The sequence below is a fragment of the Sciurus carolinensis genome, chromosome 14, assembly GCF_902686445.1.
Source record: "Sciurus carolinensis chromosome 14, mSciCar1.2, whole genome shotgun sequence".
NCBI classification, from domain to species: domain Eukaryota; kingdom Metazoa; phylum Chordata; class Mammalia; order Rodentia; family Sciuridae; genus Sciurus; species Sciurus carolinensis.
Genome location: NC_062226.1, coordinates 33,108,594 through 33,125,881, shown reverse-complemented (window position 1 = coordinate 33,125,881; position 17,288 = coordinate 33,108,594). Strand labels below are relative to the sequence as shown.

The 17,288-nt window shown below is 49.6% G+C and overlaps 1 protein-coding gene and 1 non-coding gene across 2 annotated transcripts in view; both read left to right on the top strand.

Moving 5' to 3' along the window:
- Nucleotides 1-17,288, top strand: part of Col15a1 (collagen type XV alpha 1 chain) — a 108,337-nt gene that overhangs the window by 58,249 nt on the left and 32,800 nt on the right. Inside the window, exons 11-21 of the mRNA XM_047524937.1 lie at nt 1,544-1,597; nt 4,128-4,220; nt 5,378-5,503; nt 6,044-6,106; nt 11,864-11,899; nt 12,290-12,430; nt 12,609-12,677; nt 13,411-13,446; nt 13,548-13,631; nt 15,704-15,769; nt 17,251-17,286. Coding sequence (XP_047380893.1) covers nt 1,544-1,597; nt 4,128-4,220; nt 5,378-5,503; nt 6,044-6,106; nt 11,864-11,899; nt 12,290-12,430; nt 12,609-12,677; nt 13,411-13,446; nt 13,548-13,631; nt 15,704-15,769; nt 17,251-17,286 — 804 coding nt within the window. The remainder of the gene's footprint in view (nt 1-1,543; nt 1,598-4,127; nt 4,221-5,377; nt 5,504-6,043; nt 6,107-11,863; nt 11,900-12,289; nt 12,431-12,608; nt 12,678-13,410; nt 13,447-13,547; nt 13,632-15,703; nt 15,770-17,250; nt 17,287-17,288) is intronic.
- Nucleotides 8,822-8,925, top strand: LOC124965103 (U6 spliceosomal RNA). The gene has a single exon (XR_007105107.1). It is a non-coding gene; the product is annotated as a U6 spliceosomal RNA (small nuclear RNA).

The window sequence follows — 17,288 nt, the reverse complement described above, 5'->3', positions numbered from 1 at the left end:
GAGTGGAGGCTCACCAGATTGGATGGGGGGGATGGGGAGAATGGAAGGGGGATGGGAATGGGGAAGACAGTAGAATGAATCAGACAACACTTTCCTATGCTCATATATGAATACACGACCAGTGTAACTCCACATCATGAACAAACACAAGAATGGGAAGTCATATTCCATTTATGTGTGATATGTCCAAATGCATTCTACTGTCATATATAACTAAAAAGAATAAATAAAAAATATATTAAGGTACAAAAAAAAAAAAGAACCCTGAAAGGAAATACCTTCCCTAAATATTCAGTTTTGCCTCGAAGCTGTGGGAGATTGTTAGGTCCTTGATATATTTTGGAGTTTTCTGCATGAGGGCTTATGATTTCTACAGTTGATTTTTGGAAAGCTCTAAGAAGCAGGGAATGGAGCTGGGGGAGAGAGAGAGGGAAAGGAAGGGAGAAATGAATGAATCCACCACGTCATCTCAGCACACAGTCAATGAGGACAGATCACCACCCCATGCCTGTGTTAAGGACCTGTGGGAAACTTAAGTGGACAGTCCAGGTCCTGAGCAGTTAGTTTAAAAGCACAGTAAGATGTTCAGGAGGGCATGCCCTCTGGAACATTTTAGGATGATTTTGACTCTCAGAGTCACCAAGGCAGTGTAGCTTAGTGGGTGAGAGACAGCATACCACATGTGTGTGGCCCATTTCTTCACCTCTTCCTGCACCACATGCGGGGGTCATTGTCCAAGTACCTATCTCTTGATTTGTCATGAAGATTAAAGGAGTTAATATGTGAAGAACTTTGCCTAGCACATAGTATGCTCTCAATAAATCAGCTATAGATTATTTTGCAGATGAAAGCCCGGAGAAGATTACGGCTTTCCTCAAAGTCACACAGTTCCCAGGGGTCAAGTAAAGGTGGCAGCCTTGGTCTCTGGACTTTCTGTCTTGGTTTTTTTTGCACTGTCCACAGTCACCACCTTCAGACATGAGCCACAGCGGTCGAAATCAAGCCATCCCATTTCTAAGGACTGATTAGATATTAGAATCTTTTCTAGAACATATGAAGAACATTGCCTCTAAAATGAGCTAATATACTTGAAAATCTGTGTTGTGGAACACTAGCAAAACATGGGACTAACTCTCAAGTCTGGGTGACTTCAAATGCCATGGTCTTCCTGGTGCATGGTCTTCCTGGTGCATGGACTTCCTGGTAGCCATTTGTGCGTAGGAACTGAGACCTATGATCTGCCAACGTCCCCTCCATGGGCTCGCGGACGATCTGCCAACGTCCCCTCCATGGGCTCGCGGACTCTAGCCCAGCACTGGCCACCAGCTCACGCCCAGGAATATCATCAGAGCTCAGCAGCCATATGTCCCAAAGATATTGTTCTTTGAGGGTTTCTTTTTGGGCTTTTTGGTTGTTTTTGTTTGTTTGTTTGGTGGTGGTACTGGAGATGGAACTCAGGGCCTCACACATGCAAGTGCTCTACTACTAGCTATATCCCCAGCCCCTATTGTGACCAAGTTTTAACCAAATCTTCTTGTTTTAGGCTGAACGAGTGCATGTGGGAGTAGAAGGACAGGCAAGGCCCAAAGGAGAAAAGGTTTGTGCTGGGACCTCTGGGGCTCTCACAGGCTCTGCTCCAGGGAGGGGGGATCACGAAAATGGCAGGGGGCAGTTCTGGTGGTCTCTTCTTACCAGCTGGTGACCTTGTCCAAATCCTTGTCCTCCCTGGGCCTCCGTTTCCCCGTCTGCCCTGGAAGGCTCCTTCCCATTCAGGCGTTGTGTGTCTAAGCTCTGCCCTTGGATTTCCTCCTGGGAAAGTGTTGGGCCATGGTCCTGGGTTTGCCTCAGGGCTGCAGGCCCCAGGACAGTTCTGTACCACTTCTTCCTCTGTCAAATGGAGCTGATGGTGATTACCCTGGCCCAGACAAAATGAGGCGATGTTTATGGAAATGCTATCTCGTGTCAGTCACCACAGAAAGAGAACTAGTTCCTCTCAATGAAATGGTTGTTGATGGCAAAGTCTGGCCCAGCGGCTGCAGCACAGTGACCCTGGCCTGTGCTCCCGAGGAGGCCTGCTCAGGGAGCCTGCCTGGCCACAGGCAGCAATCCAGCTGCCCATGGGGGCCTTCCCATCTCCATGTGACCCTGGCCCTCTGTCCCTGCTCAGCTCCCTTGGGCTGCATGGAGGCGGTCCGCAGGTAGATGGCCTCAGCCCTGGAACCCCAGATCTGCACACTGAGGTGAGGGAAGGGAGGCTGCTGTCTCTGGCTACCTCAGTGGACAGCAGGGCTCTGGTGACTCTGAGGGCTGTGTCACAGCACTGATATTTGGGGACTTCCTTGTCAATGCTCCTACCCCTCTTTTGGTCGCTCGACCATTCTGTTGCCTTATTTGCCAGGGCAGCCATTTCTCTGGGATGCAGCTCTCTGATTTCTTTTCCTCCTCCTTTCCAAATGGGTGCTTCTGTCATTCTAAAGGTATTTCCTGAGCACCAGCCCTGTGCGGGGAGCTGGGACCTGGAGGTGATTCCGGCAATGCGCCTGCGCCCTAGGCGGCCAGGAGCCTAGGGAAGCAGCCTCTGAACGATAAAGACCCATAACGGTGGCAGGGGCTGGCGGGAGAAGCAGGTGGGCAGGACAGGTTTTGGGAGGCTGGGCTGGCTGGATGCCAGGACTCTGGCAGTGCCCAGACCAGGACTGGGGGAGCCCCGGGTGATAAGGGGGTGCACACAATGCATGTCCACATCGCTCAGCTCTTCCCCCAATGCCTTTCCTCCCACCAGCATGGCACAGGAACCACAGGACTCCTGACCTCTGAGGGGGCAGAGTGACCCATGGGTTGTCCCTCTAAAGAACGATGCCTGTCTTCACTTCTGTGTAATCAGATCTTGACACTGAGCACAGTTTCTACCGAAAGAAAAGGGTCAGTTGGAGGGGCACCTCACTGACTACGTGTTCTCTTCCGAATGGTGCTGGGGAGGTGCTTCCAGGGCTTCCTGGACGCTCTGGGGCTACTGAACCCACTGTGAGGTTCCCCATCCAGCTTGTCACACACAGTGTGACACAGCCACAGGCTGAAGATATTCTCCTAGTCAGCCCCCAAAGAACCATCCCATCAGGCCTCAGGGCTCTCTGCCTCTAGGAGAAGCTTGGAGGGTGCTCAGCATCAGGATTCATTTATGTCCAATCTATGTCCCATGCCCTGAATGGCCAGAGGTTCCTCAACTTAGCACATCCCACACGGGACTCCCGCTTGCCCCAGTCCTGTTCTTCCCCCTGAGTTCACCATCTTGGGGAATGGTACCCTATTTATCTGGTCACCAAGAGAAAAACCAGGAAACCTCTCCAAGAGGTTCTTTTCCTCCCCCTCCCTACCCAGGCAGTTCCCAGGTCCCCTGATCATAGTTATGTGCTGCTTCTTCCTCTCTCCGATGAGGCCCACAGCCTCCATCACCAGTCCTCTCCTCCCACCCCCATCCCCACCGTGGCTTTCCTGCACCCAGCTCTAACCCCAAACCAGCTGCTCCTTGGAGCCTCCCAGGCTTGGTACACATCCATTTAATGACTGAAGGAAGCCTCACCTGGTTTCTGTCTTCAGGAACTAGGGACCAGGAAGTATTTTGAAAGTTCCCTTTGCCTCTTTGGAGGCCTTTGGTGGTGTCATGGAGCCAGGTCTCATGCTGGTCCCTGGACACACAGGGAGTCTCATGATCGGGCCTGCCCTTGAGGAGCCCTTTGGAGGGGCCAACAGACACATAAGCAGCTGACTTCAGGTCAGGTTGTCCTAGCACCAAATTGAGCCTTTGGCAGAGCCCCGAGGGAATAGAGGAGGGAGAGAGAAATTCTGCTGAGAACAGGGAAATGGGGACTTCATGGAGGAGGCCACTGCAGAATGAGGCCTGGAGATGAGAGAGGTTTGAAAGGCAGGCAGAGGGCCTGAGAAAGGGGCCCCCTGTGAGCTGGATGGGTGGGGGGCTACAAGGGAGGAGGGACGTAGGAAGGGGCAGCCAGAGAAAGGGGAAGTTGGCATCAGAGGTTACACAACTATAGAATTTGGGAAAGTTTCCAGGGTGATGGCGTCTGTGGAGACCGTTGAATCTAAGCTCTGGGGACTTCTTCTCTCTCCAGGTGGGAGCGGAGGCTGAGGGCTCCGGCCTAGGCTGGGGCCTGGATGTCGGTTCTGGCTCCGGGGACCTCATGGGCAGTGAGGAGCTATTAAGAGTGAGTGTTAAGGGACATGGCCTGGTGTCTGTGACCAGGAGGGAGGAGCGCAGGGACGGGTGGTAGGGAGGAGCGTAGGGACTGAGGGCTGTTGGCAGAGTCCACGGGGCTTGGTATATTTTTCCTCCTATGTGTTTGACCTTTTCCACTTTGGTCAGTTTCATTAGGTTTGGAGTAAGTGTGGACTGGGTTCATATTCAGAACCTCCTCTTCTCCCCTCCCCTCCTCTCCCTGGCCGCCCTCTGCAGCAGGCTGCTCTGGGCAGGCTTGCCCACGGACCTCCACCTCCTCCATTGACTTTTGATCCCACTGCCCCCATATCACTTCTTGTTCAAGAAACGGCTCTCCTGACCTCTTCCCTATCTAAATAGCCTGTCATACCTTGACTTCCAGACCTTTCTTGAAGTCTTCCCTGCCCTCAGGCACCCCCACCCCTGCCGTTAGCTCTCCAGACAGCCCTTTCTCCCTCCTTGGCGCCTGTGCTCCTTGGCCTCCTGCCCAAGGCTGGGCTCCACAAGTCTCTCTGTAAATGGCCCCCAGGGGAGCACCTCCCTTCTCCAGCTGCAGCTGTTGCCTCTTCCCCAGGCCCCAGCCTCATCCCCAGTCCTTCCCCTGAGCCCTGAACATGGACCCCCAGTTAGAAGCTGCACTCAGCTGGCCCACTGCCCACTCCTCATGACCATGCCACCAGGGCTGAAAGAGCTCTGGATTCATTGGGTGAGTCAAGCAGGAGCCGAATGGATCTTCCTGGGACCTCCAGGTTGGTGGGACCAGCCAACCCACAAGAGGCTAAGCAGTTCACTTTAGGATGAGTTTCAGGCAACAGGTAGTATAGACCTCATGGTTAATAAGAAGACTCAGTTAACCAGAGCTCCTCAGGCGTTCCAGCTAATTGGACCTCTACTATATACAGCGTTTGGGAGAAAATATGATGTAACGGGGTTGAAAAGACCTAGATTCAAATCCTGATTCTTCTATGGATTAGCTGTATATGTAAGTTACATGGTCTCATGGACCTGGCTGTCCCCATCTCCTGTGGGAACATCAAACCTTCCATGTAGGGTCATTCTGAGGAATGAAGAGAAGGTATGAACATATATGCTCTGTACATATTTACCCTCCCCTCACTGTTTCTAACAGAATTCCTTGCTTTCTAGGGTCCTCCAGGCCCCCCAGGCCCCCCAGGCCCACCGGGGATTCCAGGAAAACCAGGAACTGATGTATTTAATGGACCCCCTGGTTCTCCTGGAGAGGATGGAGCTGCTGGTGAACCTGGGCCCCCAGTAAGTGTCTGAAGTTCTGTGCCTGTTTCTGTGGCCATGGGAGGGATGTGCAGATTGCAGACACCACATTGTCTAAGACTGGGGAGAGAGCAGCTAGCTAAAGTTTGCAAGCAAAATCCTCCGCATCTGAGCCATCGCTGAGACTCCCGGGAAGTAGCGCCAAGAATATCATCTTGTGCATCGTTTTACTGCTCTGTCATGGCCAGTATAAGAAGTACAGACTGCTGAGATCTTAAAACCAGAGGACCCCAGAGCCGGGCCTGGGTGGATGCCCCGGAGACCATTCAGTCTAGTCCTGCTCCTGACACCCCCACAGAAAAGGAAATCAGAAAGTGACCCAGAGAGTGAGAGATGCTGGTCCAGGTGGCACAGCCAGCAGTGGCCCAGCTGGGACCAGGATTGGCATTCCTGTCTTGGCCCTGGAACAAGGACCTGGACCCACTGGCCTTCCCCCACCTCTGGACCCTGCCCTCCTTTCTAGGATGGGTTTGTGTGTGATTCTTAGCAGAAATATGACTGGTTGTCATTGATGTTCTGCAGGGTCCTGAGGGACAGCCTGGACCCGATGGAACCTCCGGTCTTCCAGGGATGAAAGGGGAGAAGGTACGGAGAAGGGAGGGGTGGATTCTAACACCAGGAGCCACCAGAGCTCCTCTGTCCTATCCCTAATCCTGACCTTGCCTCTTCTGTAATTGCCTGCTGGTCACTTCGGCTGGATGTCCTCATCTTGGGACTCACTATGCCCAACTCAGCATCTCTCCTACCCCAGCTTCAGTGAATGATGTCACCATCTACCCAGTGACTTGGACTCAGACAGTCTTCTTCAGTTCCTCCTTTCCCTCCCTTCCCTGCCACCAAAGGTCAGCTTCCAAGACCGACCTTTCTCTGCACCCTGATCAGACATTCTTCTCTTCTCACCCATGCTGGGACTTTGGGCTCCACATTGGTGCCCCATTCTCTCCAGCCACAGTCCATCCTCCACCCGGTGCCCTATGCACCTTCCCCTAGTGGGCCCTCATCAGTTGCTTCCCTGTCAACTGAGAAAATATCAGTGGCTTCTCTTCTGCAGGGCAAAGTCCTGATACCCTTCCCCATTTACACCAGAGGCCCTTCTAGGTCATCATCTGGTACCCCCTCACATGGCTCCTGGCAGGAAGTAGTATAATTTACCTTCCCCTCACTGTTTCTAGGAAAGTCCTTTCTCATCCTTCAAGACCCAGTTCAGATACAGTTGTCCCCCTTTATCCTAAGGAGATACGTTCTGAGACCCCAGTGGATGCCCCAAGACATGGATAGTACGAAACCCTGTGCTTACTGGTTTTTTCCTGCATATCTATGATAAAGTTTAGTTTACAAATTAGGCATGGTAAGAGATTAATGGCAATAAATAGTAATAGAATAATTGTAATAAAATTGCCAGTGTCCCTACTCTCACACTTTGCTTTTATTAAGTTAAACAAGCACTTCTTGAACACAAGCTCTGAGATACCATGACAGCAGATCTGACAACCAAGATGGTTGACTACGCAACTAATGGTGGGCCTTGTATTCAGCATGGATGTTCTGGGCAAGGGGGTGACTCAAGTCCTGTGCAGGATGGAGCTGGACAGTGCAGGATTTCATCATGCTGCTCAGAATGGCGTGCAATTTCAAACTTGTGAATTGTTTACTTCTGGAATTTTCCAATCACTACTTTCAGACTATGGTTGACTGGGTGACTGAAACTGCAGGTAGTGGACCAGACAGAGGGGAGCGCCAGTGTCCTCTAGGAAGCTGTCCCGGACGGTTTATGAGCGGAAGCATCCCTCCTTCCTCCACTTCCCATTGGCACAATATCTATGCTGCAGGGACCCTTCTTAACCAATGACCCTGAAGATGTCAGCGTCCTTGTTTGTCCTCCCTGTCCACCTGGCCATGGAGCCCATAGCACTGTCTCTGTGCCCTTAGAAACTAGCACAGGCCTCTATGAGCATTTGAAGAATGAAGGAAACTTCCTTCAGACACCATTTTAATCTGCCATTCTGGAAATCTAGCCTCCCTTCCAGCCCTCCTTCTCTGTCCATAGGCTGTCCTGTCTCCCAACTGGAAGCCCCATGCTGGTGCGGGTGTGGGGAGGGGATTCCTGCGCCAGAGCCTTCCCCGCCTGCTTTATGAGATAAACCATGTCCGCAAAGGGAGGCAATAAAGACAAGGAACCTTGTACTAGTAATGTGACTGGGGGGCTTACTAGGGCTCAGAAAAGAGAGGGTCCCTCCCTCTCTCCTGGGTGGAGTTGAGGGCCCCCGTGCACCTCCTCCCTCATGAACGTGGAAATGTCAACAGCCTGGACACCAGCGTCACTGAACTAAATTTCCCGTTTCCATCAGCTCTCAAGTATGTTTATTTTAATTGAAGCGCTAACCCGATTTTCGTGGAAAGCACATTTCTCAGAAAAAGCATCAACTGTTGAGCTTTAGAGAACTCATTTTACATGTACCAGCTGTTTCATAAGCAATTAAATTTCGCAGGAGACCACCACCGACCCACACTCTATCTTGCCTGATCTTTCCCCTGCGACCTCCCCGACTCTCACACAGTCCTACACTGTGGAACTTAACCATACCCAGCCCACATCTGCACAGAGGCACAGAGGGTGCTTTGCCATGCGGAGACTCAGCAGCGCTCTGGAGGAGGAGCAGGGGGCAGGCTTGCCCAGGATGACTGACAGTTGGATGACTTGGAGATCGATCCCATGTTTATTGATTTGTTCCAGAAATTTGTTCCACATCCCAATTTTTTGCGCTGTGTGTTTATGATACTTTCTGGTCAAGTAAAAGCAGAAGGGACTTTGCACTTTGCATCTGGACAGCTGGAGAGAAACTTTACACATGACATTTACCTTCAAAAAAGAAAAAAAAAGAAAAGAAAAGAAAAGAAAAATAAACCAAGGAGCACAGACTGAATGTAAAATAACAAAAATGGGCTGAAGGAGATAAGCCAGCTCAGGGATGTTGAAGAACTTACCGTCCAATTACACATTTGATCCTTGACTCACCAGAGTGCCCTTCAGCTTACACACCTCCAGAGTACAGGGACCTCACTCCCTGCCCTGACTCGGCTCACACAGTTGGAGGGATCCATGTGTAGGGGAGCCTTTCCTCAGCCACCCTTGCTATGAGCAGGCCACAGAGACCAGTCTAGGCACTTCCCCAAAGTGGGATTTCCCCCAAAGAAAAAGGTTCAGTTTATTTAGCTGGAAATTTTAAAAATATGTAATCATTGTTTTCAATGTGGATGTTGTCATCTAAGTGTGAATGGTTGTTAAGAATGTATTAAATAGTGCTCACTTGGGTGGCACAGTGCTAAAAATTGGAACCATTTAGAGATGAACATGGCCCCTGCACTAGTGTGATATGCAAATTTGGGGAGTGTTTCATATTTTTAATTTATGAGACTCAGGATATGTGACGAATACAGCAATCCTTATCATTTTATGTTGCTTTTTTAAAAATGATGTTTAAGATGAAAAAATAGATTATTCAGGATCCAATTGTGTATTTATTATAAATATTATCTAAATTCTTCTACTAAGTATTTCTCATGAAATATTGATGTATTTGCTTCTATTTTTAAATATTCCAGTGAAGAAAATGTCACAGAATAGGTTTATATTACACACATATGCACAAAGAATGTATCAAATATTCTATGATAGAATTGAATGTCATTGAATAATTCAATGATATGAAGATGAGGAGCTAACTCTAAGATCTGTAGCTCAAGAAGGGGTGAGTGGGAGTGGCCTGCTTTCTCAGCTGCAGAATGCTCGGGAAATGATGCCACAGAACTTGCTGGAGAGCGTGACCCTCTGAAAATCGTCTCTCTTCTTTTTACACTGCTGATTCTGCCTCCAGCTCTCCTAGGATTAACGGTGGTCTTTCAGCTGCTTCTTCAGTCTCAGAAGGTACTAAGACAGCCAGGCAGGAAAGAGTCAGTCTGAAATTTTCTTTGGTACCCAGAATTGCTGAGGAACCTTGAGTTCCCAGAATCGACATTGACTAATTTCACTGGGCCCAAAATGGCATCGTACAATCAGCTTCTGTCTTTTCTGTAGATGTAAGAGAAATGCAATTAAATCTTTACCATCTTCTTTAAGGCCCTGGGTTTGATCTCTACTGAAAAAAAAAAAAAAAAAAAAAAAAAAGGATCTGAGCAGTGAGCTACTTTTAGGATCCAGTTATAGGTTTAGAGCTTAGAACATGTTTAAATGTTAAATGAAACCTCACGGTATTTGCCTGATTTCCTGCTTTATATCTTATTTCATCATCAGATGTCTTTGGCACATCATCTGGATGATAACAGGCCTCCATAAAACCAAACAGACAATGGTCAATGGCAGTGGATACACACTGCAGTGATCAGGATTGCAAACACCCCGTGCAAAGCCAGCAGACACCCAGGAGGCATCTCAGAGGCCTCGATAGAGAGAGATCCTCGGGTCTGTTCAGTTCTGTGAAGTTCCCGTATGTTGAAGTCTAGTGATGTCCTTCCTGATCCAGTTCATCCTGATGAGACAGGCTTCTGATCTGATGGTTTCACAGCTCGCGGCACCGTGGCAGCTCCTGCCTTTAAGGCGTGGCTGTTCTCCAGCCGAGCTCTCCCTCTTTCTTCACTCACCGCCACATTTGCACTTCTGCGAGTTGGAATTCCAGGATAGTGTGTGGCCCCACCACACAAAAATTCTCTCACTAATTGTGAAGTATCTCCACCATCTCCATTTTGGAGGTATGGAGTCTTTCCTGAGCCTTTTCATCAAAGCTCCCACTTTTAACCCTACCTGTTCTCAAAAATTCCAGTAAGTGAATTCTTTTATCACCAGGCTAATCTCCTCGTGTTCTGCACTGGTAGTCTACATATCTTTGAGCCAGTAAATGGATCCAAGTTCTATCTCTTCACCCTGTACAAGCTGGATGAAATCATTTCTGAGGCAGATATCAAGATCCAAGGTGTCCTCTAGATCTTTCTATGAAATTGCTCTAAGATGCATTCTTGACTTGAAAGAATTAGGAAAGGCAATTGAAAAGATAGTCCTTTACTTGTGAACAAATTTTGAACAGGGTCAACTGGCAGCACAGCTGTAAGGCGTTCAGAGCTGGGGCCACTTCAGCTTCTGTCTCACAGTAGCCCTGGTGGTGGTTTGATTTGTTGCTGAGAAAATGCACAATGTCTGCACTTCCCTCAAGATGGGATGGTGGTAGGCAACAGGCCATGATCCCACTGCCAAGAGAGGAAGACAGAAAAACTGTAGCCTCTAGATTGGGCAGCACGATGGGAGCTCAATTATTTGAGTCTTGTTTCCACCCCAGGTGGAAGGTCATGTTCAGTTTCTCCCTGGTAGGTCTCGCCAAAGAGGTGACAGGTCCCAGCTGCAACTCCTCCTTCCTCCAGCACCCTCCTCCTCCCACCTCTCCAGAAAGCTAGGGTGTCCCCGCTGGCTCCCAGTTCAAGGAGGCTCCCAAGGTGCTTCTAAACAGGAGTTTGAGTGCAGCAATTCAGGGTCACTCTACTGTCACTCTTCCAGCTCTGGAAAGGACGGGGAAGATTGTGGTGGTCGCCCAGGTGTGCAGGTCTTTCTGCAGGACATACCATGGCCTTACCTTTTTTATGAACCTCCAGAACTTTGTTTAGGCTCATCCTCAATGACAGTCCCAAAGTGTCCCAGCTGCAAAGAACCTAAACATTATTTAGCTCCCTGGTTTCCTGCGTCTGGCAGAGTCATGGACGTTGTGGAAGTGCCATGAGGCTGCGAGGTGGAGGACAGGGCAAACCCACCTTAGATGGTCCTTAAAATTAATTTTTAATTATACAGAAGTCTGAGAATACATTCTCATTGTTCCCTGCATCCCGCGTTTCCTCCTTAATCATTCTCGGTGGAAGGTACTCTTTACTCTTATTTTTCAGAGAGTCAGTCATTATCCACCAAATCTCTCAAAGTCTAGGAGATGCATGTCAAGTTCTTGAAGCCCTCCCTTGCTTTAGGTAGGGGAAGTACCCCTTTACCTCTCTCATGGAAGTAGTGGGGAAGGACACTGTCTCCAATGCCGAGGACCCTCCGAGGACATTCTGTGATCTCTCCCAACTTCTCTGGTTTACTCTGGAGGCAGGGAATAAGCTAAAGGCTGAAGAATGGGTTCACAAGCTTGGCCATGGCTGACCTAGCAGACTGCCCCCTTGGGCCATATGCTCGTCTTAGAAACACCAGCCAAACCAAGACAGAATGGGTCCCCTTGCAATGTCCTGTTACTGAAGGGAACATAATTCTGCACTTTTTTCTGAACATATCTAATGAAATATATGCTCTTGGGTGTTTGTGTTTTCCAGGGTGCAAGAGGGCCTAACGGCTCAGTTGGTGAAAAGGTAAGCGAAAGCAAGTGTCTCCTCCCTCTTCCCCTTTCCTTGGGTTTGCTATTGTTGGGGTGCTGGGCTGGAGCATCCAACACATAAATGTCACAGAGCAGAGAGAAGCACACTCAGAGGAATGGTTCGGGGAGGGCCAGCGGGGAACAGAGACCTGCCATGTTTCCCCTTCCTCACCCCCACCTACAAACTCATTGCCAAGGGCCCGTCAGCTTCTCTCCAAGAGAATGTCAACTAGCCAGACAGCTGTTTCTGTGCTATTAAGCACAGATCAGAGAATACATCCACCTAATTAACTTCAGTGAATGTTTTTCTGACTCAGATGTGTGTGCATTGTTCCTTCCATGTGGGAATCCGGGGCCTGTCACAAGCCTACCCTCTTCCTTACAGGGTGACCCCGGCAGCAGAGGTTTACCAGGGCCCCCTGGGAAAAATGGACAAGTGGGCACCCCTGGAGTCATGGGACCTCCAGGGCCTCCTGGCCCTCCTGGACCCCCAGGCCCTGGATGTACAACAGGACTTGGATTTGAGGTACTTTCCCCACCCTTTCTATGGTTAGAAAATGATATGCATTAGGAGCCACTGCAAAGACCAGCCCACTGAACACTGGTCCACTTTGCCTCTGAGCCACCAGCACCCCAAATCACCCCTGGCATAAGAGAGTGCTCCAGAACCAGATCTGAAAATCCCATTCTTCCTCCTTCCCTAGGATACTGAAGGCTCAGGAAGTATCCAGCTGTTGAGTGAGCCGAGACTCTCCAGGCCAACTGCTTCAAGTGTAGGTTGACTTTTGACACCTTCTTCTGGTGATTGTCCTGCTGTGGCACTGGAGTGAGGAGGCTGTGTCGGGGGTGCATCCTGGCTCTGCCCCTCTCAATCCTTTAGCCCCCACCTGGGCAATGGGGAAGCTTTGCACCTTGGAAGGGGCTCTTTATAGCCTGTTTTTCCAGGGAGAAGCAGTTTTGCCCAAAATATCACTTGGGGAAACTTGAAATTCATCTTTGTCTCTTGATCTCTCCCCTACCCACAAGATCTCTGCCTGCCTCCCTCCAGCCGCCCCACTGAAGCTTCATACTTTGGCCCATTTCAAAACCCTGTGCTCCTGACGGGCAACCCTCCCTGCTGCGTCCACTCCTGAGAGGCACTGTCCATGTCCACTGTGATGCTCTCATGAGGCCCACCCCCTGGATTTCATTAGCTTTGTCTCATGGGACCCTGAACTGAGCACCAGGAGGGAGCAGCATGGCCCCTCCCGTGGCTGAATATGCAAACCTCCCACCTCCCCCAGATGCAGGGGGCTCAAAGGGACACTCAGCTGGTGCTGGGAGAGGGCCTCTGAGTCTCTCCCTCTCTGTGAGGAGTTCTTTCCTTCTCCCTCTGGAAGGGGCATGTCTCCCTCATCCCTTGCTCCTGTTGCATGGGATGAAAAGGCGAGGTCGGGGCAGTGAGCAAAGCAAATCCAAGAAAACCAAAGAATGTCCATTCATCCTCCTGTTTGTATATTTTTCCAGGGTCCCAAAGGGGAAAAAGGAGACCAGGGACCCAAGGTAAGGTCACAGATGTATGGGGGAAGAACTTTCCAACCTGGTTCTAGAAGCATTTTCCATACCCAGTGAACTATCTCCCCACTTCTCTCTGCTGTAACCAGGGTGAAAGAGGGATGGATGGAGCCAGCACTGTGGGACCCCCTGGGCCCCGGGGGCCACCTGGGCGTATCGAGGTCCTGTCAAGTGTGAGTATTATCCAAATCAGAGCTTGGCTGTGTATTTTCTGCCTTTGCAAAGGAGAGATCAAGGTAGTCTTCCACTGCAGGGCCTCAGGGCTGCTGGGGATGCTGGGCACAGAGCCAACCTACGGTGTGGGAGCTTCCACCTGCCAGCATGCCTCTCCTGACTGGCCCTGCTTGAATGCCACTGCCTCACACAGCCCTCCAGAACCCTTCCTTCTGGTTGGCAGCATTTGTGGTCAACTCAAAAGGCAGCCTAGGAGCATGAGAGCTATTAGGGTCTTGAAGAAACCCCAGCTAAGCAGTTCCCCTTTTCCCCAACCAGGTTCTGGACTTCATCCAAGAGAGGTCACTTTGAAGGCCTAGGCCCCCTTGGGTGGGCCAGGTGTTCCTGTTCATTAACCCTGGAGTCCACAGACTTGCCTACCAGTCAGTGGGCGTGCTTCCTAGAAGCAGGAAGATCCAAAAGAAAGAAGGGTGGTGCTCTGCTGAGCATGTCCCTATAGGTGTCCCAAACTGTTATCAGAAAGGTCCCTCTTCCTTCCAGGACTGGAGTAAAGTGATCAAGAGAGGCCAAGGATTACACCAAATGAACCCCCTTCATGTCAAGGAAACATTTTTTGGATGACCCCTCTGGAAAGCTCTTTGGCCATCTGTTAAAACTAAAAATATCCATACTTTTCACATGGAAAGCTCTCCATACCAGTGGAGGAAGTGTCCCCTTCCCTTCTGACCCCCACTGACAGGGAAATCAGTGACATGTAATTTTTTTTAATTACATCATGAAAATCCTCATTGTCCAGTGATGATCTGGTAACATGTCTGTCTCCTCCATTTGGCCCATGGGGCTCTTTTTCTTCCTCATATCCCCGTGGTCTGGCACATGGGGCAGGCTTCATCAGCATCAGCTGATGAGACCTGGGATGTCATTTAATTTTCTATTTCTATCATCAACACGCTGGCATAGGTATCAAGGACACATACACACTACATTGGCTCCTATGTCAGCCATGTGACTCTAAAGAGGCAGGGTCCCCAGTGCAGTCAAGACAATGGCTCTAACTCAGAGGCCAAGGAACATAAGTAGGAGAACAAGGGAGGAAAGCTGGTTTGGGATATAAGAAATCAAGGAAGATTTTCTGGAGGAAGTGTCCTTGGGTAGGGCCTAGAAAACTGGAAGGGCTTTTACCAAGTAGACGTGGAACAGAGTAGAAGTGGCAGCAGTACCCTGAGTCAAAGCAGAGAGTAGCACTGTGCAATTGGCCCAAGACACAGGGAGCTGACGGACAGGGTAGCAGGCCTGGGGGTGGGTGGAGAGCGTTGGGAACCTGGAGAGGACACTGGAATGTGGCTGGGATCAGATCCTGGCCCGCTTAATAGCAGACCATCCTATTCATACAAGACAGTGACCCTTCTGGGAGAAATAGTGTCATGCTGATGGACAGCAGAGAGACAGAAAAGTCCCAAATAACTGGGAAAAGGATTGCTGGAGTTAAAAAAAAAAAAGTACCGTGACTAAAAAATCAAGTGTGGGTAAGGATGTGGGAAAATAAGTAATCTTGTGTGCTTCTGTAGAAGTGTAAATTGTGCAGCCTCTTTGAATGGTTCTTTGGCAATCTGTTGAAACTAAAAATAGGCATACTACAAAATTTCTACATGGAAAGATCTCCACACAATATGGTTGAGTGGATAAAGCAAATTCAGGAATAAAACCTGATGCCATTTATGTAAAGTAACCACATGAGCAAACATGCCCACGCCCACCTCCAGCACTGTATGCCTTCTGTGGGGAGATAGACATCCATATTCACATAGACATCTACACATATATATTTAAATTTTTTAAAAGAGAGGAGGCATTTGCGTATTGTGCCATTTTAAAGTTATTAAAAAAGGAAAGTGATAAGGTGGCTCAGGGCTGTGTGATAGGAAGCAGGAGGGATGGGTGTGATTGACAGGGGCCTTGGGGTGTTATCAATATGTGCTGCATTGGGTGACTTCAATGAAAACCTCACAGTCAGAAGCAAGACAGAGCACATGCCACCTTTATCCTCATGGTTTGGTTTCTCTCTTTTCAGTCTTTGATCAATATCACCCATGGATCCATGAATTTATCGGACATTCCTGAGCTCATGGGGCCTCCGGTTTGTATCCACAGCTGTCCTAGAACGAGGTTCCTACCCAGATGCCCTGTTGAAACAATGTCATGTTGGTTCGGGGTCCTTTCAGCTGCTGAAGAATTGAGCTAGAATATATCAGAGTAAAATGGAAAGATAACTTTGCATGTTGGAAAAGTTGCATTCATGTTAATTTGATCGTGCAGAGAGTTGTGTCCACTGCAGTGGAAGCTTCTAGTTCTATGCATCAGAAATATGTGTAATAGAAATCAAGGAATCCTAGTAACAGAGAAATTGCCATCTGTGCCGGGCTCTGGGCCTGCGTTTATCCGCATCGTCTCATTTCTAGGAAGAGCCTAGAGAGACATATGGTTGTGCTAATGGGGAAACTGAAGCACGGGGTGGGAATGTGACTTGCTTCAGTCTTTCTGATCCCATTTTAGAGATGAGGAAATTAACACACGAGGAAGTGACATTACTTCTGCAAGTCTGCAGGGTTGACCATGGCATGGAGGGACCTAAGAGGAAGAAAGCTCCCTCCTCCTCCCTCCTGTGCATTAAATCCTCATTGCATCTGCTGGCATCTGGGAAAGAGGGGAGCTCTTGCTTAGGAGCCTTGGGGTTCCAACCCCAGCTCCACCACACACCATTCTGAACCCTGGATCCTCCTCTCTGATAGCAAATTGCCACCTTGGAGTGGCTTATAGGAGGTGAGGGATGTGAAGCTGCTTTGTGCACTCTGGCACTGTGAGTCCCATGGAGACCAAGGCTTATACCTCTGCAGCTGTATAAGGCCCAGGGCTGCTTGGGCTGCTGCTACAGATCCCAGGGAAGTTGGCCCCAACCTCTGTCCATCCATGCCCTAGAGAAAAATCCAGTACCTGCCCAAAGATTTTTGCTGTTATCTGAGAGGTTCCTCTGCCACTGGCTTCTCCCGTGGAGCCATGTCTGTCTGTGGGTTGTCTCACTGTCTCTTCTGCACTGCATCATCATATATATATGAAGTTGTCAGGAGATGGAAGAGGGACCTGGCCCCCAGCATAGTACAGCACAAACACTCGGTATCTCAGGTCCTTTAAATGGCTAGTCCTTTATAATTCTCTCTTGTCAAGGGAAAATAGCAAATCCCACCAGTGTGTATCCCCATCCTCCCAGCCCCCTAGCTTGCCTCCTGACCCACTCTTCAGAGTTTGCTTGTGTAGGTCCCCATGCTGTCCTTATCACCCCCAAGGATTTCAAGCGCTGAGGGATCTCAGAGAGGAAGAAGCTGCAGAGTTCTCTCTCTGGGGAGCAGAGTGGAACTCTGGGTGTCCAAGTGCAGCTTCTGCCCCTAGCACTAACTAGCTGTGTGACTGTAGGGTTCCTTCCCTCCCAGACTCAGCATCTTCTGCAAAATGGGGCAGCAAGACTACCAAGCCCTCCGTGGGGGACAGGCTCAGGCCCTGGGAAGGCGCTGGGCACAGTGTCCTTGCTGAGTTTGGAAATGCTTTGTCTTTGGTGTTTCACAGGGACCGGATGGTTTGCCTGGGCTGCCTGGATTTCCAGT